Source organism: Leptinotarsa decemlineata, unplaced genomic scaffold, assembly GCF_025532065.1.
Source record: "Leptinotarsa decemlineata unplaced genomic scaffold, Ldec_3_MD MMD2_tig00000090_RagTag_RagTag, whole genome shotgun sequence".
Taxonomy (NCBI): Eukaryota; Metazoa; Arthropoda; class Insecta; order Coleoptera; family Chrysomelidae; genus Leptinotarsa; species Leptinotarsa decemlineata.
This window is the reverse complement of record NW_027412541.1, coordinates 3,019,632-3,043,832: the sequence shown is the minus strand read 5'-3', so window position 1 is coordinate 3,043,832 and position 24,201 is coordinate 3,019,632. Positions and strand designations below refer to the sequence as shown.

The 24,201-nt window shown below is 34.7% G+C and overlaps 1 protein-coding gene across 8 annotated transcripts in view; it reads left to right on the top strand.

The window, feature by feature from the left end:
* Positions 1–24,201, top strand: part of Syx1A (Syntaxin 1A) — a 184,506-nt gene that overhangs the window by 129,728 nt on the left and 30,577 nt on the right. For all 8 annotated transcript variants that reach the window (XM_074172337.1, XM_074172338.1, XM_074172335.1 and 5 more), the window contains one exon: positions 8,352–8,426. In XM_074172337.1, the coding sequence (XP_074028438.1) occupies positions 8,352–8,426 (75 nt within the window). The remainder of the gene's footprint in view (positions 1–8,351; positions 8,427–24,201) is intronic.

Sequence of the window (24,201 nt, the reverse complement as noted above, 5' to 3'; positions counted from 1 at the left end):
CTGTAAGAAATATGTTAAAAATACTGGTATTCTTCCTATCAATCAAATTCTGAACCTTTCTCAAACCCAATTTGTCATAACTAAGACATCCAAAGACTCGCGAAACGCGCGCCGAAAGACGATTGTTTTGGTGTGGAAAAAGTGTTTTCATTAGATAGAAACATCAGAAATGCAACATCCCCAGATGTCGTCAACTTATCGCCCTTTGATCCCATTATTGCTATCTCGGAAACGGCAAGACCTACAAGTTCGATTGAATTGGACAAAAGTTTCCTATTTTGGGGAACTAGAATAATCTTTTGGATCTACCGCCTTCATTTCGAAAGGTATAAAAAGGCAGGAGAACTTTCAATACTGTTCCATATTCGATATAATCTGATTCAAGCCATTTTACATATACGACGTTTCGTTCGTTAACTGTCATCATCAACTTTATTTTTCAAATACGGATCTCTGGTTTTTTCATCGATTTCTGCAGCCACTGTAATAACAAATTCAGCTATGTATTACAATAAATCTGAAACTTGAAAAATCAAATCGTTGAGGTGTAGTTTTTGAAAAATCAATAAATCTCTTTCCTGAATCTTCATTTCATAACCACTGTATAGTCATACAATTTCCTGTCAGAGCTACCTCAAAAAAGTAGGGACCAATATATTTTAGGTCTAGAACTCAAAGCTATACATAAACTCCACGTATCGGAAAAACATGTGATATATCAAGTAACAAATAGAAAAAAATATGTCAAAAATACTCCTAACCAACTACGTTGTTCACGATATCTCATTTATTGTTCAAATTGTCGAAACATCACAACGAAAAGTCAAGAAGGATCAGGTCAAGTGAACTTGGTGGTTATTTAATAGGACCATTGTTTCCTATCTATCGTTTTGGCATAGTCGTATTGAGAAAATTTCTGCAAATAGTTCTGCGATGTGCCGGAGCTTCATCGTGTTGAAAATACTGATATTCTCTCAGAATATTCAATATCTTTCAACAACTCAACTACAGTCTACCACATGAATTCAAAATATAATCCCCCGTCAAAGATGTCTTGAAGAAGTAGGCACCTGTAATCTTCGTGTCTAGCACACCAAACGAAACAATAACTCCAAATCCTTTTTGGGAGATTTGTAGCTCTATGTAGGAGGAAATTTTCTTATCGCCAATGATAACGAATAATTCTGTTGAACCATCCATTATTTGTGAATATACTCTAATCACATCATAACATTTTATTACAGATTTTATTATCCTGACGATGTTGTCTGAGTAGCCATCTACAAAATATTCTTCTATTATCACATTTCGTTTAACGCAGATGGTAGATTTTTCTAACTTTGAAAGGTCTGATTTTTTTTTCTCAAAATATTTATAACTGACACTGTCTATATTACACGATGATGTGCAAAATCTCTCAATAATACTCCTTTGTTCTCCTACTTGAGGGTTTTACAAATGAACGAACATTCTGGAAACTCCTCCAAATGCGTTTAAAATATCTTTTAGATGGCTGGCGTCTCTCAGGGAACAATTCCCCATACAAAGCTAGAGCGTATACGAAAAGCATGTTAACCTTGTCGTCATTAGAAAATGTCATGGTTTTCCCCTTACAAATTTCCCCACACGAATCGAATGATTATTGACTTACTTGACAGTGAATTTGACAATTATACATATTCTGTTAATTCATGGCTCACGTTAATCAAATCAATTCATTTCAGTACTCTCATAAATTTATCTAATATGATATAAATTGATCTGAGTTTCCTGAAAGAAACTATCGTAATTAAAAAAATTAGCTGAAAAATAACAATAAATTAGCTAAAAAGTAACAATTAGGTATATTTAGCAAAAAAACTGAAATTACAATGAAATAAAATACAAACAACAATTAAAAATTAATTTTAATTTTAAAAATTTAATTTTTATTGTGAATGTTGATTTACATCGTCTGAAATATATAAAAAATAAATTCTTCCAATACATCTTGACGTGTTTTTGTCCCGATAAGTTATCGCATTTAAACGACTATTGTCTTGAAAATATTATTCAATGTTTTCAGTAAAATCCTATTCGAAAATTTTTCCTGCCTGAAAATAATAAGTCCAAAATAATTAAATAATATTTCTCTTTTTCATACATTTTATCCTTAATGTTATCAATACTTCCTATACAATAATAGCACTGATGATCTTCAAACATGACTCAACCTCTGACGGAAGCACCAAACTCTTACGAAGGTCAAAATAGCAGACCACTATTATAATCTTCATGCAGTCATTGTTCACTGTGGTTCTGGCGTAGAACCTGGCCATTATTACGCATTGGTCAAAGACGAAACAGACTGGTTTAAATTTGACGATAGTCGTGTCACTAAGTGTTCTGGCGATGTCTTGAATTTATTGGAGCCTCTGGAGACACCCTACATTCTATTTTATGAAAGAGAGGACATTGACAGATAAAGATCTTCAGATGATGTGGTGCTGCAGGTTTTTCCGGGTTTTCCTGCAGCTGAAAAAGCAAATGCGCCACTGGGATCAATGAAGTCGCCCCGGAGCGCCAATTAATTTTTGGTGTTTCATAATTTCATGATTTGTATTTTGAAAGATATTCCTCAAAATCTGTTATTTTGGCTCAAAAGGACACATAAATTTCACAGCAGTGGATTTTCTGTGTCGTTACTATAGAAACGGTTTGTTGACACTTCGCGTGTTTGACTGTTTTCTCGTCAAGTTATTTTCAAGAAAATGAATGCTGATTGTAATATTGGTAGTGACACCCCATTAGATATATCTGAGAAAGCAAATACAATAGTATCTAATATGCAATATGTTACCCGCCAAATCCAAGTTAGTATATGAGAAAACATTGAAAGAAACTATGATAATTGTAAGTCTTTTTGTTGAATTCCCCAGAATCAGTCTACGCCTTTTTTAACGATACTTTATTCATCACTTTCTTAAGAAGGCCAGTCTGGTGCTGGAAAGATCAGCAAACTAGAACAGAAATCAAGATAATCTGTTGACTGTGCCAATGATCGAAATACTCATAGGCGTAGGAAATAAATATTTTCAATGGAATACGAAGAATGCATAGGGTTTTTCAAATGAGAAAGCAACTGCATTCCTGGTTAATATCACGCCGGAAATGAGATTAAGTGGTACTCTCTAGTACCCCTTTTGGGTGCCTTGTGTTTTCGTTATACTGTAGTGTTGTGTTTTTATTTTATTTAGGTATTCTTCAATTTCAAATGTTTGATTTTTCACCTGACTTGCTACAAATGTTTTATACATATACGTAGTCAAATAAACTATCTACCTATCTACTACCAGGAAAGTATTTGTTTTTGGCAGGCATTTTCCAAATCTTATGGTGTACGAACGATGGAAGAGATGAACGTTTCGAATTTCATTCAAAATATACATTTTCTTATATTTATATCTTCCACGACACAGTTGTTTTGATTTCTATTCGAATTGATAAATAGGATACTTCTTTATTTGGGTCTTTTTTCGCAAAATAGAGCTGACACTACTGCGTTATAGTAGAACAGCTCCAATCGTAGTTGAAGGCTACCTAGAAGTATCAGCAGTAATTCAATCAGAAGTGCCTACCAAACAACAGTACTGTTTTGGGTCAATCTGCTCTACTATGATAAGCAGTTACACACCGAAACCAGTCGTCCGGAGATCACTCGATCAATTTAAAGTGTATTTGCTATCTTTGTATAGAGGTGGTTGACAATGTTTCATGGTGAATTTCATCATTTCGGACTTCCATTGTCTAATATGATATAAAATGATTTGAAATCCTTGTGCAACGATTGCAAGCATTACCTTTGTGAGAAAACTAATACGAAATTCTTGATGTAATCCAATATTTTCATACGGTATCAGCCAGGAGAGTAGCTATTTTAGGACAAGTATTTGCAAAATCCTACAATGTGAGAAAGCTAGGAAATATTTCCTTTATTTCCCTAACTGAAAGATACCTATCGTGAAGAGTTCAAGAAATATTATTTCAGTAATGATATGTCTATATGTCGATTCTACAACTGTAATTTTTTCCTGGGATTCTGGGGATACCTGTAGTTTTTGTCAAAAATTCGGATATATGGATGACTGATTCAAAATAAAAAATAACAGTATGTCAGTAAATACTTGAGTATATGTAAAAAATATCTGTCAAACATAAAACACGAAAAATCCATCAAGAATGTGATTCCTTCTCTTTGGTTATTTTCGCCTACCATTAATCCACACACTGTGGTGTACCCAATTAATAACGCTATACTGTAATTCATTCACTTCTTGATTTCCATGCAAAACCTCTATTTTATAATCGTGACCTAAAATGTACAAGCAACCTCTTGATTCATTTGTATTAAACATATTTCAGCCTTTCATAAAATACAATAGCGTGCTACGAAGAAGAAAAAAACCGAATAAAAATCTTGCCAGGTCAGCATATTTGCTTTCGTCGTAATCAATCTTTTCATTGTTAGATTCCATCACAATGGCTTTGAAGAGTTCGCAGCAACGTGTTTGAGAGGGAATAACTTATTTTCAGTAGAAATCACGCCTTTTTGTTTTGCCACGCAGACGCTTTCGAAAATCACGACTTTCGAATAAGAAGTTACGACTGTCGAGCGAAATTGGGTGATTTTATTTGTTTTTTTTTTTGTTGAGCCAGGGGAACATAAAGTGACCCAATGAAAAAGGGTCTGAAAGCAAACGATTTCGTAAAATATAACTATATGTTTGGCGAGCGGTATTCGGTATTATATTATATATAACTGGCTAGATGGAGAAATGCTACGTTACTGTATCGTTTGTTTCATAAATATCTCGCACATTGGAAATACAGGGTGTAACTGAATAAGTGTAAAACATTTAAGGAGGTGATTCCTCATCGAAAAAAAGATAGGATCTTTCATATAAAGAAACTCAATTGGTGCATCCCTTGTTAAGATACAGCCCCTTAAAGGGGGTACATAAAATTTGTATAACAATTTTTTTCACAAGCACTGAAAAAGTTACAATGTTGATATCAACCTGACGTTTTGTACTACCAAAAAGACACTTAGGTTTACCCCATGGTTGTAAGGGGTGGAAAACGCAACCCCTAAAATGCATTTCCAATGTAACTTTGTCTTATTATTTGTTTACCATTTAAACATTTATTTCCGATAGCCTGTTTCATTCTAAACAAAAAATGTCTCTTGGGTTTTTTGCCCAAAATAAACCAGTTCGCAGCAAAAACTTATTTTACGAACAACTACAGAGATACATCGTCATAAATGCGAACTGGATTCATTGTTATTTTGTAGTTAGTACCTGCATTAAACGATTAAAGGGTAATAAACAAAACTAATTTATTAATAACAGAGAAAATTAATAGAGAAATCGAGAGGATTGAGATCCGGGGATTGAGCGGACCAGGACTGTGGTCCTCCTCGACCTATTCATATTTGCATATGTTTCAGTTAAATGCTGACGTGCTACTTGACTAAAATGGGCGAGAGCCCCATCATGCATAAAAACATATCCATTCTGACGCCCAAAGGAACTTCCTCCAGCAGTACTGGATGCACTTCTTTTGAAAATTGAACGTAATCCTCACCATTTAATCGGGGAGGTAGAAAATGAGGCCCAATTAAATCATCCCCAATAACTATGAGCCACACGTTAAGAGAAAATTGTTCTTGATGGTTAGTTTCGACAATAGCGTGAGGGTTTTCATCAGCCCATATGTGGTAATTATGAAAATTAATAATCTTGTCCCGAGAAAAACTACATTCGTCTGTGAATTCTATCGTCTTCAGAAAGTCACAATTTCTTCTAATCATTTTCAGCATCCAATTGCAAAATTCAAGACGGTTCGGAAAGTTTTGCAGTAACAGTGCCTGTACTCGTTGCAGATGGTAAGGGTATAAGAGTTGTTCCTTTAAAATTCGTAATACCGTCATATGATCAACATTTAGCTGGAAAGCAATCTAATACTGGTAGTAGGCTGTTCTTCAATCAAATTAAGTACTGCTTCCTCAAGCTGTGGTGTTCGTACTTCTCGATGGCGACCACAATCCTGCGTTCTTTTGCCGAATGAACCATATTAATAATAATAATAATAATAATATTTATTTTCCATAAGACATGAACATGTATTGGAATAGTCAGTTATATGAATGAATACAATCAAGAAGGTCATACAGTCACATTAAATAATTCTTGCACGGTATAAAAACTAATCGTAATCGTTGATGAAGTCGAGCAAATATTCTATGTGAAGGATGCTGCCGTTGAAGATACATTTCAGCATATCTTCTAGAAGCTTCTAACCCATTCCCCTGCGACAGACCGTAAACGTAATGCATATCAGCCATTTCCTCATTTGTGTATGCCATTTTAATAACAAGTGAATTATTAAAGTAACAAATCGAGAACAGAACAACACACAATTAGTATTAATTCAATTTCGAAAATTCACAAAATGACAACGTCATACCAATTTAATTGTCACTATCGCAAATAGCGACCTACTAGATAGATTAGTTTCGTATTTTCGCATTTATGACGATGTATCTCTGTAGTTGTTCCTAAAATAATTTTTTGCTGCGAACTGGTTTATTTTGGGGCAAAAAAACTCAAGAGACATTTTTTGTTTAGAATGAAACAGGCTATCGGAAATGAATTTTTAAATGGTAAACAAATAAGACAAAAAGTTACATTGGAAATACATTTTAGGGGTTGCGTTTTCCTGATTTGGTTTTCCATGGGGTAAACCAAATAAATTTCTGGCTAAGTGTCTTTTTGGTAGTACAAAACGTCAGGTTAATTTCAATATTGTAACTTTTTTAGTGCTTGTGAAAAAATTTTATGTACCCCCTTTAAGAGGCTGTATCTTAACATGGATGCTTCAATGAAATTTCTTTATATGAAAGATCCTATTTTTTTTTCGATGAGAAATCACCTCCTCAAATGTTTTACACTTATTTAGTTACACCCTGTATAGAGATAAATGAGAAAAAATGGAGTTTTCGAAATTATATTTTTGTGTGTATCTTCTTTATTTTCACATATATCGAATATATATATATATATTCTATTGTATATATATATATATATATATATATATATATATATATATATATATATATATATATATATATACATATTGCTACAGAAATTATCAATTTACTATCGTATGTTTATGTAGCTTTTATTCAGGTTCTCGTCTGAATTGGCTGAAACTCAGCTTTGAACCTGTATTTCTTATAGAAACATTTTGATAGACAATATTCATTTAATGTTGCCTTTTTTGTTACGACTCTGATAATTTTGTTTATGTACCACAATTGATTTCATAATAAAAGAACGTTATTTTTTGACTGAAAAATACAAATTTTTAGAAAGGACAAAAGGAAAAGCCAAACTTTCTAATCAAGCAAAATCCTCTGGCTTACCTTTTTTCTTTTTATCAGGTAATATGTTTGTCACTATTCAATATTCTACCAAAAATATTTTTATGTAGATGAGATTTCATTTTTGAATTTTCACTCAAAATATGTTTCAAAAAATTTTTTTCAGAACCATCTTCTTTCGCCAATAGAATATACATTTTTCCTCTCGAAATTTGCATTTAATTGGTTATTTATGTGTTTTACCCGAACTTTCTATGACTATCTCTAACCTGTTTTAAATCTCATTGGAAAAATGATGATTTGATATTTTTCTGTACACGATAATTTGAAAAATTGCACCTTTGGTCCCCTTGCTGCACTCTTGAAAATCATTATCAAATTTTGGCTCAGAGAATTTTCAAAATATGTTAGTCATATTGTGTTGGAATGTAAAATAAAAAAGTTATAAATGAAGATGTTAGTTTTGAACATCGACGTTCTTAATGAATCAGTATAATAAATCAAATATGAATCAAACAGCAATCTAAATATTTTTTTTTATTTATTCAACAAAAAAATGTGGCCAGAAAAAATCATTTCGAAGTATACCCAAAATATTTAATATACTTTAAGAAACAAGGGACTGTATGTTTTGATACGATTTCATTACATATTGTTTGTGAGTTTCACTTACAAAATAATTTATAAAACATTGAATATAATCACGCCAGGTCAAATTATTTGCTTTTTCATAGGATCACAAATCAATCTCATTATTGTTCGAGAATCCTTAAAATGTTCTGTATGAAAGATTCAAACCGTTTGATATCGCAGCCTATTTGAATTCAGGTCGTCGCGTTTGATTTATGTCTTCGGCTAACAGGCCAAAGCTATGCCATTTTTCATTTTCCTTCGTAGCTGTTATTGAATTTTGTTCTTTTATTTACAGAAACGAAACAAGAACTGGAAGACCTAATGGCCGACATCAAGAAAACTGCCAATAAAGTCCGAGCCAAGCTAAAGGGTGAGTCGATAAAATTAATCATTTTTCTTACAGTTCTGTAGAAAAATTGCATGATTCAATTTATGAGATATTTCTAACGAAGAAAAATGTTCTAATGAAAATGGAAACTGAAGTTATTACCCAATTCTGAAAGTCAAAACTATATAGTCAAGGTATTAAGGAACAAAAAAAATTTATCTATCCGTACAATAGATTTTTTTGGTCAGTTCCAACGAATGAAATCATTCGCTTAGTCGCTTTTACCGATTATAAATGTTATTTATTATATTTCAATATAAAAAAAGTAATGACTATACTAGCTATGCAAACATCTAAGCCTGCCAAAAAAATATTCAAGAAAACAGTTGGAATCGGAGAAATGCTAAATGAACTATCAGCCGCTGAAAATTGGTAGTTGAACAGATTATGACATAAATACACTTTAGCCTTAATAGCAAGAAGGCTGTCAATGAGAATACCTTGACAGATCTCTAATTTATCAGTGGAAGTGAGTCCGGACCGGAACTACGAAGTGACCTGTATAATAAATATAAAAAAAGTTCAAAGTTCCTCACCACAGGGGGTTAGCAACCAGTAGCAACAGAATCGAGTAGAACCGGAGACAAAATCATACTTTGGTCAAATGTTCTTAAAGATATGTAGGTTTCTTCACATATTATCAAAGCTCTGTTCACTGGGGTGTTGATGACCCTAGTGAACAGAGCTTTGAGAATATGTGAAGAAGGTACGGTGACGAGAAATAAAGCACCTAACAGCTGTGTTGCAAACGAACGGTTACGATAGCAAAGCCATAATTCGCGTCCAAGAGAGAAGAAGAGAAACACCAGTGAAGATCAACCCCAAGGCACTCTCTGCCATACATAGAAGGTGTCACCAACCGAATCGGAAAAATTCTAAAGGAGGAGAAAATTAACACCGTCTTCAAAGCAATGAAGAAATTATCGGAGTATCTCATATCAGCAAAAGACAGTCAAATCAACGAGAGTTTACGGGATTCCATGTAACTGTGGTGAAATCTATATCGGTCAGACGAAAAGAAGCATTGGTACCCGCCTAGTCGAGCACAAGCGAAGTTGCCGATTGGGACAGACCGAGATGTTTGCAGTTGCTGATTATATGCACTGATGTCCGACGGGGAACACAAGATCCTGTTCGAAAATACTGGGAGAGAACATATCTACCAAAGGTCTGGCACACAGCATTGAAAAGCGCCAAAACGAAGCCAAGTCGCCCAAATCGCGCGGGAAGTTCGCGCGAACCCGCCATTACAGAAAGTGCGCGAAAAATCAGCACTATAAATGACACGGCAGAAATGAGAGCTTCGGTTTAAGTTGATACGTCAAGAAGAGTACTTTGACCACGTCACTGGAGATGACTGCCGCTGTTGCCGTTGAAACGTTTTGAGATTATAACCAAAGAAGACTACGGCAAAACTCTGCTGACTCCCTTGCAAACGAGGGTGCTGCAAGCAGTGTTATCGGACCAGAACCTGTCATTGGCATCGCTTTAGGCTTCGCCAAATAAACTTTGAACAACTGGAATGCAAGAAGATGTATGGACTTCTGGCAAAATCTTCCAGGATTGGCTCGCTCCAAAGCGTTTATTCACCCTTCCAAAGCTTGATACCAAACAGATGTTGGACTACAGTAATGATGAACTACGGTGTCTAACAGACCTTGTCATTTGAATCATCATATGCATATGTTTGGAAAAACTGAAACAGCAGAGCATATACTTTGTGCCTGCCCCGCTGAGAACCGAATTAGATTCTTAGAGTTCGGCAGAGCCGTACTCTTAACATCTGGCCTGAAAGACTCACCATACAAACTAATCGGCTTCGTTATTGGGTTTATTTGGCCGAGTGTGAATAGGTGTGAGCCGCAATAAACCCTTGCGGGTTGCAGTGGAGGGTCGAATAGACCCACCAATCAAAACATTGACGCCATCTGTGAAAACCTTCATTCCTATACCATGTCTTTTGTTCGGGAGTAACTCAGGGCAGTGTGAAAATCACCAAGAGTCTTGAAAAAGCATTACTTGGGATTGAAACCGACACTTCTAATGCCCAATAAAAAATGCAGGTAGCTTAGTTAGAGGAACGAAGTCACTTTTCTAAATAAATCAATGCGTCCCACTTATTTTTGGTTCTTTTTCATAAAAAAGCCAAAAATGTGGCGGGAAAAAGCCAATGATATGACATCTTTCGCCACAGAAAAGGCGCTATATTTTTTTTTCTAAATAGAAAGGAGGGAGTCTTGTGACCCTTCGCTCAAAAGGTATTTCAATTCTCTGTTCAACCACTTTTACTCTTTTGAATTTCGATAACCGGTTTCGGCGTTATTGGTATTTCAATTTCTTGGGAAAATGGAATTCGTAACTTTGCAACCAAATGAAGATTGAAACAGCTCCAAAGGTAGTTATCACTGATTACACAAATTTTGTAATGTATAAGAGAAAAACAAATATTCACAGAAATGAATCGTATTTTTAATTCGATTGTCACAAAGTATTTGACAAAAAAACGCATTTCTGTTCGAATCCGATTTAGATTTATGATCGACTATATAGATAAGAATCCACACCGTGTTACCCTAGTAACAGAGAGTATTGTGTTACCTTGACAGATATCACTATTTATACTGAGAATTCGCTTCAGTTCATTTCGTTTGAATTTTCAAAAATGATTCACGTCAGATCTTCAGAGGAAAAAACATGAGTAATCCCAATTTACGCCAAGGCCAGACGTAATTTTCATGAGGCAGAAAGGGTGTAATGCAAGATTTCCTGTTAAGCCAATCTTGCCTAAAATATCTCAGGGAATCGTTAAAAAATTTTCATACAACTTCAAGTACCTAAAGCTAGAGAAGCTGGAAGAAAATTTATCTCGGACGGGAAAAGAGAAATTTTTGCGTAGTAAATAACCCCACAATAGTTGCTAGTAAGAATTATGTCTCAACAACTATCGTCAAGAAATGCCTCTCAAGGCGTAAGTTTCAGTGTAAACTTAAGCTATTGAAAAAAATAATGTTTATATGTTTTTTCCGATAACCAGCTATCGCACCCCAACGAACGACAACCCTCAGAAGTCGAAACTTGTGCGAACTAAGGACTTACCTTTTATCATGTGATTCCTAACACGGGTTGGACGATAGCAAGTGAAAATCAAGCGTTCAGTCTGGGGCTTGAACCATCGACTCGCACATCGGCCGATTGACTGAGTGAACAAAGCACCCACGTCGAACCGCCCGGCTACCGACCGGCTATTACTAGAATGACCATGACATGCAGTTTTATGAGTTAATGTCCGTTTCATTTCGAATCGAAACTGCAAAACAAATTTTTGTTTTAATGACGACTGCAGCATTATCTTCTTAAATAAAAATGTCAAGTGTCAAATTGTGGGGTATTGGTCAGACATAAACCCGCATATTTTCGAGAAAGTACACTCGAACCCTAAGAAAATAAATGTCTGGGCAGGGTCCCATATATCTAGCGAGAAATTTGACTGGTGATTTTTGTTTGGAAATTCTTAAAAACCTCCTGTTTTCCAACAAGATGGTGCGCCCCCACATTTTTTAGGCCTGTAAGGGATTAGTTGGATGAGACATACCCATATGGATTTGATTTATCTCAATTTTTCCCTATAGGGCTGTATCAAATCGCAAACCTGGGACATTACGGGAGCTTAGAGATAGAATTTCCGAAACTTGTGATAGCATTACTTCAGAAACATTCCAAAAAGTTAGAAATGAGTTAGAAACTAGACTGTTCTACTGTCAGGAGGTTTAAGGAAAACATTTTAAACATTTACTCAAACGATTTTTTATGTATAAGATGACTAATAACGAGGTTAAAATAAAGTACTACCGTTTGATGCCCGTGAAATTAACACTTATCTTTTGCAAAAGATGTTACTAATTTATTTATTATTCCAATGAACATTTATTTTAAAAATCCGACAGAGGATGGCAGAGTACAAAATTCCCAGTCCCAAATTCAAACATCAATAAAAAAGTAAAAGTCATTGTATAGAAAATCGAAATACCTTTTATACGAAATGTATTGATTTAGTCTCCAGCGATTCAAACCAATGTGAATCACAACTTTCGCACAGGCACCGCTTTCAGAGCACCTTTATTATTTTTCTGTAGTGCTTGTGTTTTGTCATTAAAAAAAACAGACCAGCCCTCTCTGCGGCATGTGATGTCAAATTATTGGCTTTTCCATTAAAAAGGACTAAAAATGTTTCCTTTTTTTAAACATTTCGTCCGGCTTGGGTATTTCGCCCTGTTCGAAAGTTTATAAACCGAATGTTTATTAATTTTCCACTTTAATACAAGATTTTGTTGAAAGGTGAAACAGGAATCTCTGGCGTAGAAAAAATTCAAAACAAGCACTTCTTCCAATCCAGAATTGCAACACTCTTCTATGCGCAGTAAGCTCGTTTCACCTACCAATTTGGCGTCTTCAGGAGATGAAGAAAACTGAAGAAAACTTTATATCCTGAAGACGCCAATTTGGTTGGTGAAACGCGCGTTGCGCGTAGAAGAGATTACATTTTTGGTTACTGGAAAAAGTACTTGTTTTGTAAAATATTTTGAAATTACGTATAAGGGATAGTTGACAATGTGGCGGGTCTTACATAAAAGGCTTCGAAACATTCCGATCGCCGAGCTTTTTTCGTGAAAGTCACTGTTTTTAATATATTCTACTCTCAATGTGCGAAATAAAATGTACCCTATAACGATATATTTTTTAACGTAACTGATGTAAACTACTAGAGGTGTTTTTTTCATGTTGTGTATTGAGTCTGATTATGCTAGAAAGAATGTTGTTTTGTCATTCTTGTGGATTACAAATTCTATTACCACTTTTTATTGTGAAATATGTATAATTGGTTACTTTGTTAATCAATTCCTTCAACAAGTATTGAGTTAAACACAACTTTACGTGAGTCAATTTATCTTTATTTATGCGAAGTTAAATTCTGTTAACGTTCGTGAAAGTTCGGAATAAAAGTAATCACCAATAATTTGGCATTTCCAATCGAAAAACTTTCTTGAAAACAGTTCATTTATTTTTGTGATGGACCTTTACAGAAAATTTACGGAGTAGAGATAATCGATGATTTGTGTATTTCAGTTCAGTAAATGTAGAAATGAAGGGTTGATTAATTGCCTTTTCACTTGAAACTTCTTTGAAAAGTGAAACATTGATGTTTTTTGGGTTTTTAAGCTGCTTCAATCTGACAAATAAATATATACGAACAAAAAATCTGCTCCCAAGTGTAATAAGATAAAACTGACGCTCATCAAAAGTTATAGACGTATTTCCGAAAGATGCGTTTTCAATAACTATAATTTCAGGTTTTTTTAACGAAACTTCAGCTTTTCTAAAAAAATCCAAACATCAAAATATAATTTTTTCAATCATTCATTTTCTTTATAGGTAAAATTTATGAATACGTCGTTACTGACTGATTGGACTTCTCAAAAGTTTATTTAACGCAATAACTTTTCGGGGTGAACTTTTTTGTTTGTCTTTTATTACACTGAACAGCAATTTCTCTGTTGATCTGTATTAATTTATTTTTTAGACTGTGGAAGGTTACAAATCTCAAAAACATCTTAGAAATATGACTTCTCCACAAAAATAATGTCTTTCGAAAAATAATTAATTTCCAGTTTTCAGAAAGTATCCTTTATTTTTTAGGTAGCATAAGTGAAGCGAGAAGAACTGGATTATTATCATTTATTTTACAAAATTCTGTGGTGGAAGTTGTCGCTAATTTTCAACTGAGTGATTCATACAGTTCATTTCTTTAATGTCCCCCCCTTTTATTTTTTGAACGGGTCCACTCAAAAAATTAGGACCTCTACTTACTGATAAAAATTTAACAGGGGAACTGTTGAATATGCTGGAAACTAGTGTTGATCCTCTCATCACTGAAATCGTTTGATTGGCCGTCTAGGTCCTACAGAATGGCCAGCCCGCTCGCCAGATTTGTTATCTTTGGACTTTTTTATGGGGCTATTTGAAGCAAAAGGTATACAAAACTGAACCTGCTTCAAAATTGGATATACGGCAGAGAATAATTAATATTTGTAGATATTGACGTTACTGTGTTCGAAAATGTTCGGCGTGAAATATCGGATAGGCTGTTTCATCTGTCAATTTCACTTCAGAATAAAGTATTTATGCATTAATTTCATCATCCCAAATTTCAATTTTGTGAGTTGACCCGTTCAAAAAATTAAAGGGGGGTGCATTAAAGAAATGCACTGTATAAACATGAATGACGAACTGTTTAGAATGGTTTTTCACGTATAGTCAGTGGGCATACTTGAAGACTGGCTATAAATCAAATCATCTGAAAGAACAATTCGTTCAGGCCAGTCTCAACACCCTACACAGTAGGTTAATGGACTGACACCTATCAGAAAACAACTACTCCCCTGTCTAATACCACGAAGGGCGTTGGATTATATCCGACAGGTGTCAGTGCAGGATTCTTCACTGAAGTTATTCCTGCATATGCTGTTGGCGATACAACTGCCGCAATAGATTTTCAATTATTGGAACACACTTGCAGACCGGTTTCGGGCTGTTTGGCCACTCGTCAGTGCAAGGTAGTGTATATCATCAACATGAAGTCGATGATTTCCGATAATTGAAAATCGAATTCCGTCAGAGTATCATTCCTCGAACTAAGCTGAAGACTACAACAAACAACAGGTTTGTCGTTGCTCCATCTGCCTGTGAACGAGGTAACCAACTGCATATCCAAATTTGCCCAATTCCTCGTAAAAGGAAAGAAATCTTTCACGTATAGTCAGTGGGCATAACACCTACTGTGTAGGGTGTTGAGACTGGCCTGAACGAATTGTTCTTTTAGATGATTTGATTTATAGCCAGTCTTCAAGTATGCCCACTGACTATACGTGAAAGATTTCTTTCCTTTTACGAGGAATTGGGCAAATTTGGATATGCAGTTGGTTACCTCGTTCACAGGCAGATGGAGCAACGACAAACCTGTTGTTTGTTGTAGTCTTCAGCTTAGTTCGAGGAATGATACTCTGACGGAATTCGATTTTCAATTATCGGAAATCATCGACTTCATGTTGATGATATACACTACCTTGCACTGACGAGTGGCCAAACAGCCCGAAACCGGTCTGCAAGTGTGTTCCAATAATTGAAAATCTATTGCGGCAGTTGTATCGCCAACAGCATATGCAGGAATAACTTCAGTGAAGAATCCTGCACTGACACCTGTCGGATATAATCCAACGCCCTTCGTGGTATTAGCCAGGGGAGTAGTTGTTTTCTGATAGGTGTCAGTCCATTAACCTACTGTGTAGGGTGTTGAGACTGGCCTGAACGAATTGTTCTTTTAGATGATTTGTTTAGAATGGGTTTTGTCACCGTAGTTCTCATAACTCACGTAGCTATTTCTAGACTTTCCAGAGTATCTATAAGTCTAATGTCATGTATCAATCTAAACAATTTTAGACAGTGTTTATTCATTCTATGGCCTTTCTTGTAGATGGTTATTTCAGTCTATTATCGTTTTAGCAAAAATTATTCGTAATAATTCGTGTTTCACGTAATTTTTTCCACACACAGTATTTTAATCTTCTTGAATTGGTTCAACAGAATGTGGATATTTGGAATGTTCTGGGTCATATAAAAGCCCAATCACAATTATGAGTGAGAAATATTCTGTAAATTCTATGAAGATTAAAATTGAGATTCCAGTAATTTCCTTCCTGGGTATCACTATCAAAATAGAAATTACTCAAATCATTCATAAAATTCAATAGAATATTTGTACAACTGTACTGTTCGGAAAGAAAAGATTCAAAATAGTGTGCCAATTTCAGAAAAATACAACCATTTTCTTCTTCAATTTTCAGTTCCAAAACATTTTTCTACGATAAGGTTTTTAAGACTTTCAAATATATCTTCATTGTTGTAAAAATATGCTTGGTTCTCAATATTACTTTCTCGATATTTTTCTATAATATAAACAGTCCTTCGCAACAGAGAAATTTTGTAAAATATGAATTCACTGTGAATTTTAGTGAATGTGATAATCAACAAAGCATTTACTATCAAATATCAATAATTTACTCGTCGATTATAAAATTCTGATTCCAACACTCATATGAAATGCAGTACCTCTACTTCCAGATCAGTTTGTATAAGGAGCATGAAGCTTGAATATGTTCATTAATTAACGTCTTCTCGTAATGCTCCGGGGCGACTTTATTGATTAAATTGGCGCCTTTGCTTTTTCAGCTGCAGGAAAACCCGGAAAAACCTGTAGCACCACATCATCTGAAGATCTTGATCTGTCAATGTGCTCCCTCTCATAAAACAAAATGTAGGGTGTCTCTAGAGGCTCCACCAAATTCAATGCATCGCCAGAACATTTAGTGACACGACTATCGTCAAACTTGAACCAGTCCGTTTCGTCTTTGACCAAGGCGTAATAATGACCAGATTCAACGCCAGAACCACAGTGAACAATGACTGCAAGAAGATTATAATAGTGGTCTGCTAGATTGAAGTGTATACATACACATAATCATTCGTTCTCAAAAATTCCCTCTCTGAAATTCTGAAATTATCCTGCCCCTTAAAATTTATCTAAATCCGCCCTTGTCACTATTTTTGAAAAAACAGTTGAATACGTTCCAAGCTTCCCAGTTAGGCTGTAACTTGATGATGTCAAACATATTTCCATGCGCTGCGTGACCTTGTAATTAAATTTTGAATCTATCCGTAACTCCGTTTCACCTCTTGTAATTATACCATAATCAGTAGCATCAGACTACGTGTTGATTATAAATCTGAATTCAGTGAGATACTTCAGAAGGTCTCTGAATCTCGGTAACCTCGAGAACTATCGATATTACTGCAAATTGGATTTATTCGAAGCATCTCGACCTTGAAATCTATCAGAAAAGCAGTAAAATTCAAACACATCAAGGAACTTCACCATATGCATGGACTCAGTTTTCGAATAGCATCGCAGATTTTATGAGGTCTCTCAAAAACGAGGATCAGATTGAACATAGAAAAACTAAAGAAGAATGTTTCCAAACTACATCAGCGTGTCATCTTGAGAGTCTAAATAGAATCAGTAAATTATTGTAAAAATTAAGGTAGTAAAAGCTTCTACCAACCGATGTACTGCTCTCAATTCAGCTGAACAGTGCAATCTACTCTTAGTCACACTGTGAAAGGCTGTGTGAAAAATCAGTTGTTCTCGCCTCACATTGATTGAGGCAAACCAAAATGTAGATCGTGCTCCGCTGATGAAAGATCAAACTTCTAGTTATTGAAAATGCAACAAAATATGTGGCTCAAGTGGTTTGAAAGCAAAAATTACTTCAATAGCCCTGCATCATGAACCTGAAACAAACAGGAAACTTGAAATTATCAATTTTTATTGAGGAATCAGAAGAAACAAAAGAGTTCTCTTCTCTTCAAAAGTCGACCAGAAAAGTAACGCTTGACCCTATTCAGTCATGCAATATTCACAAAATTGAAACTTCAATTCAGTCTGAAATTGAAAATGTAGTTTCTGCCAACGAGATTATATCTTTTACTTGATTTGTATACGTAGCACAGTCTGAAATATCGTCAAACTTTTGAATTTCAAAATATCTCTTCAAAAAATACAACATTGAAATTTCTATAAAATTATTTAAATAAGTTATTCTCGCAAAGCATGTTTCAAACATGCTCACAGATGATAAAACATGTCAATTATTGCTTCCTACTGCAAGTCGAAGTACTTATAATTTGAGATTAGTAGTATTATAAATAAATACATATATACCCTGATTTGTCATTTGAAGATGACAAATATCAAACAGTGCACATCATAAGTGTAAATTTGAGTATGAACAGTTCACCACTAATTTCACCCCTTTCGAAAAATTCGACCTTATATGATATCGGTTTGGTTCAGACGACAAGTGAGACGTATTTGTCATTTGCGTCATTTGCACGTTTTTCTAAGTGTTTTTGGATGTTTAAGGATAAATGGCCAATACAAGAAACTGATATCACGAAGAGTGCGAGGCAGTGTATTCTAGCTGTTAGTGCTTGCTATTCATCTTCAAACAAATGGTAGCACCACGTGCGTCAAATGAGAAATGCGAAGCAATTGTTATTTTTGGTGAGGCTCGTCGCCATTATCATGAGGAGGTACGAATGTTCAATGAACGTTTTCCGGATCGCCCTATTGATAGACATTATTTCAAACAGTTAGTGGAAAATTTTATGAGAATAGCAATGTGCAAAATAAAACACGTTCTGGGCGATCAACTAAAAGGGAAGATAAACAAGTGGACATTATGAGCGAGTTTGTAAATAATCCGTCCTCATCGAGTAGAACCAAAGTTTACCGAATACTATAAGTTGGTTCACTCCAAGGAATTCGTTTGTCGGTACGGCTCAGGATTGCATTTTTTGCGATTTCCATAAATCATATCGCCGACAGACGATGTCTGGAAGCCGCCGGCCGCATGACAGTTATACGAGGGCAGTTCCTATTCGCGATATCTACAGGGGACGTTCCGAAGTTGAAACTTCGCTTGCTCGGTTGTATCAGACAGATAAACAAAGATACGAAAGTAGTTGTTTGTCGATCAACTTCTAGAAACATGATAGATAAACTCATGAATAAATGATCTAAGAAACAGATCAGAGTGATTTACTGATGAAATGATAAACATACATTCAGAAAAACATGTTTTATTAACAAAAATAATACAATTATATAATGTTATATGTTTATAAATGATTTAAAATATTCAATTTTACATTGCATGATTTATGTTTCCTAACAATCTTCATGTCCTGGTTCATGAATTTTAAAGTAAAGTATATCCGAACTCTTGTATATAAAGATATATAATAATCGAAGAGGAATTTTTGACATGGATGTGAGAAAAGAATTTTCGAATATTTTGTTTTCAAATACTGTCCAATTCCCTTCTCACTGCCGATTTTATCAAAATTTTCAATGAATATGTTTTCCATCTCTATTACATGGTCAACAATATCTCTTGATGGGAACTTGGGAAGCCAACGTGACTTTCATTTTTTGAAAATTATTTCGATAAATGTGGTCATTATTAAGTTTAAGAGCCAATTTATATTGTTTAGTTCTATCATAATTATACATTGTTTCTATGTAATGTTTTCTTGTTTCTCCACCCTGAAGTAAAAACTGATAGGAAAACAAATTGTTTCGTGTCGACTTCAGTAAGTGCGGGATATCAAACAAATATACAAGTTTATGATCGTCTATCAGAAATATGGGATTTTCGTCTGTAACATTCAAAGTTTTCACCAACTTCTGAAAATTTGAACCCTGATCGGAAACCACCCCCATGACATTTAGGCCTATACTTTTGCATCTTCGTACCGTTTTGAACAAAATATCTTTCAAATCATCAGAAGTTGCTGATGTCTTATAGAAAAAGTATGCAAGTGGTATTTTCCAATTGCTTGCCAAACCTCTGACCATTACTGTTAGAGCACTACTTGCTATGTCAGTAGAGGTCCCATTCAAACTTGTTTGGAAACCTACTATTTTGTCTCTGGAAATATCATAATAAAGATGAGATTTCAAAGATATTTCGTCTAGGCATAAAATACAATATCTTTCTTTCTCCTTCATGAGCCCAATCCTGAATTCAATAACACGAAAAATAAAATCGTTGAAGCCTGGTTCAACAATCCAATTTTTCGTGAAACGATGAAGTGTACTTTTTGACGGTAATCTACAAATTGTTGAAAATTTTTTGTATGCTTTCGGACCAAGAAAATAAACAGTCAATGCAAACTGTTTGAATTCGTCACTATACCTGGACCCTTTTGGTGCTTTATTTATCAAAGAAAGCTGTGCTTTCAAGAGCTTACAATATTGCTCAGGATATTTTCGATCCAGAAACTTGAAAACATCATCCAGAGTAATTCCGGTTTCGTCCAGTGCTCTTTTTGATGTTGAAGCTACTGTTTTCTCTAGTGATACAATTTTTTTTCGTAATGCCACTTTTCTTGGAGTTCCCGAAGAGAGTTTAGCAGATGTTTGGCTGCATTCATCTAAAAGAAAGATGTACGTACTTTCAATAATTGTTTTCTTGTCATCGTTTTTTTTTTCCGAAGCATATAAAAATAGATCAGGTAAGTATATATTATAACGAAAAGATATTTCACCTCGTGATCCTAATTGATCCGTTTGAACCTGAGCATCAATGTAAATAAAATCCTTGCTAGTACCGGCAATGGCATCATCATCTGGAAGGTTTAAACAACAAAATTGATATTGTAAATTTCATATGTTAAAAAGTGGAATAAGATTTTTTCATCATTTGAATCTATAAACTTCACTGAACCAACCTTTCTGAGAACCATCTTGAGGCAGACGCAATGAAGGAACATCATAGCTATGAATACGAGAATTCACAATATCATCGGCTCTAAAATGTAAGCTGCAAATTTTAATTCTATTGTGACTCTGCTCTGGGGTAAGAGTAGCATATCTATGATTCCCAATGAAGCCTAATACATTTTTCCAACGTTGACACCTAAAAAAAAAATTCAAGTATATCAATCTATAAACTGAACATTTTGAAAAAAGATTGAAATGAGTTTGGATTGGCAAATGCCGGCGGTATATTTCGTTATGAATAATTTTATACAACAAAACCATAAAAGGTATAGATAGGTAAAATAAAAATTAATGGTGAATATATTGAATGCATACCTTTCACTGTACTTTGGGCAGCGGAAAAACGAAATACCTGGGCTTCCCACCGTACTCAGACAACCATCCACTGAGCAATACGTCGACATTTTCACAAAATAAATATTTCGAACTCCGAACGAACACAACACTATCACAATACCAAAGTTTACCGATTCTGTAGTCTTTGACAATACCAAACAATACGGACAACCTTTATATCTCGTGTGCCGACGAGAACTGGTAACTTCAAGCGACACACTGTACTACCTCGGCTGGTAATTATCCGCTGTCGCTAGCGGGCGGCGAGATTTCTCAGATGTCGAAAAATGAGCGAGTGACACGTCTTATAGTATTCTGTAGTCTTTGGTAGAACTATTGCCTTGAAAATTGTGAGGTTTCGCCGATGACGGTGTTGAGAATTCTAAAAAAAATAAATTTCATCCCTACAAAATAAAAGTGGTGCATGAACTGACGGACGATGATCAAAACCGGCGTTTAGAATATTGCGAAAAAGTTTTAAACAATATTTTGCAAAATATCAGGCTATTTGAAACACATTTTTTTCAGTGCTGAGGCTACTTTTTTTAAACGGTCATGTGCATAGACAAAATATGAGGTACTGACTGGTCCGATGAAAATCATCAGACTTTTTCGCGAAACTCATACCCAGTTTCCTTAAAAAGTTAATGTGTGGGCAGGAATATTGGGTGACCACATTAAATATCCGTTATTGAGGAAAATCTGACTGGTGCCCTCTATTTAGAAATGCTGGAAACAGTCACAGATCCACTGATAGTGGCAACCGCAAAAATGATTTAGACGAATTTGACATGGACATTATTCTGCAACAAAATGGAGCTCCTCTTCATTTTGCAGTTGCTGTGAGGACTTATTTGAATACTGTTTATGCTGGACGATGGATCGGGCGCCGAGGATCTGTGGAAAAATTCCTTCAGCTATCTTCATATGGGGTTACCTAACATCTAAAGTCTACGAGATTCAGAGTCACTCTATTCAGGAGTTCCGTGCGCGGTATTATGGAAGTGTGTGCAACAATTACTCGCGATACTTTGCAAAGCGTCAAGACTGATACTAACAATTGACTCTATTTTTGCCAGGTCAACGGGGAACATTTCGAACATTTACTATAGTAACAGAAAAAGTTAGTGTTAGTTAAGTTGCCTTTCTGTTTGTGGTTTAATTCTTTGCACGGTTGAATAGAGAATAAAACCCCCTTTCAAATGTGCTATCATTCACCACCCCATGCTATTTAAATTTTTCGACAGGGGATTGCTCCTCTCCAGTAAGGGATGAAAATTAGGGGTAAACTATTCATACAGAAATGTACACTGTAGAAATAAAAAATCTACGTGTCTCGGCGATTTTCCTAACAAGAGTCCAGTAACGTGTTAGATAGGGGGGGGAACACTAATAATGAGCACTGTATGTTGAAATCTAGCTGTTGCCTCTATGACTCCGTTCGCATGAACAGTTTCTGGTTCTTCCCATATTTTTTATTGTTCTCATATATTTTTTGATTTGTCAGAAAAGCGATTTACAAACTACGCTAAAATTTCGGCGAAATCAACATAAGTATGTTAAAATATTCAAGTGATGTATTCCTGGGACAATTTCCGTCCGGAAGTGCTTCGTTTCGGAGATACAGGGTGTTGAAATTTAATTTTTTGTTCGTTTTTAAAAATAACTTTTGCAAGAAATAAGTTATTTGCACGAAATTTGGTACCCGGGATTTTTTCAAATTTCCTAACTTTGGTACTTTTCATGAAAAAACCTAATTTCCACACCTGTCCCAAGTATAAAAGGTACACTTACTAAACAACGCTAGAGGTGATCGTTTTCGAGATATTTACAATTTTCTAATTATGAATACGTAGCTCCTAGTTCGCTAAGTGAAGTTGCTGAGAACATTAGAAAAACTGAGTATGTGGTGGATCTCGTCAAAATAGAAAAATTTTTCCTATAAAATGTTTATCGAAAAATCATTCGTTTTCGAGATATAAATTGTTGAAATTTTTCAAAACATGGTTGGTTTTTGTCATAAGTTTTTTGCAATTTTAGTTTAGAAAGCCAAAACATTTCTTTTCGTAGATATATGAATCTTCTTTTTGATGGGACCAAAGCTGTCGAGATAAATGTAGTCAGTGGGATGTAATAAAGTAGCTCAGTTATCAAAATGTTGCTGAATGATGGTTGACACGATATACAGTAATTCTACAGAAATTGGATATATTTGAAGATATTCTAGATCTAGAGAAAAAGGAAATGATATGATATATAATATATCCTAAATATTTGAATATAACCCATTCGACAGACTCATTCTTCATAAGTAGTTTATGAAGTTAGTAATTTATTAAATACAATTTTTATTCACTTCCTTTTAATTATCACGTTGCTTCTGTTATGTTGAGATTTTAGTCGAAATCAACGAAGTCTTTTTCTCAGAGGTCCTCAGAAACAGCTCCGATTTCAATGATTTTTTAAAAATATGTTTGTTCTTTATACATTTTGAAGCTAGTACAGAACTATTCATATTGATCAAACAATATGTATGATATTTATAACTTTTTTTCATAAAATCATTTGTAACATTACATTACTGTACATTATACGCAAGAATTATGGCACCAACTCAGTTTCGTTTGATAAATATAATAATAATAGAACCAAAGCATTTGAGAGAGATTGTAGTTATGTAAGTTACACCAGACGATTATTTATTCGAATAATAAGTGCCTCTAAATACAACTTAGCGACGTTTCGAATTTAATTAAATTCTTCTTCAGGGCTCGAAAATAGTTACTTCGTGTTGATAATATTACTATTTAAAAAAACCATCAGGCATATTAGATAGGTACATATTTAAAAAAAAAATTATAAACATTACAACAAACAAACATTCGAGACAACACTAACTCAAAACGACATGAAACTAAATAACTGAATAAAAATTTGTTTATTAGTTAGTTTCCACTGCAAAAA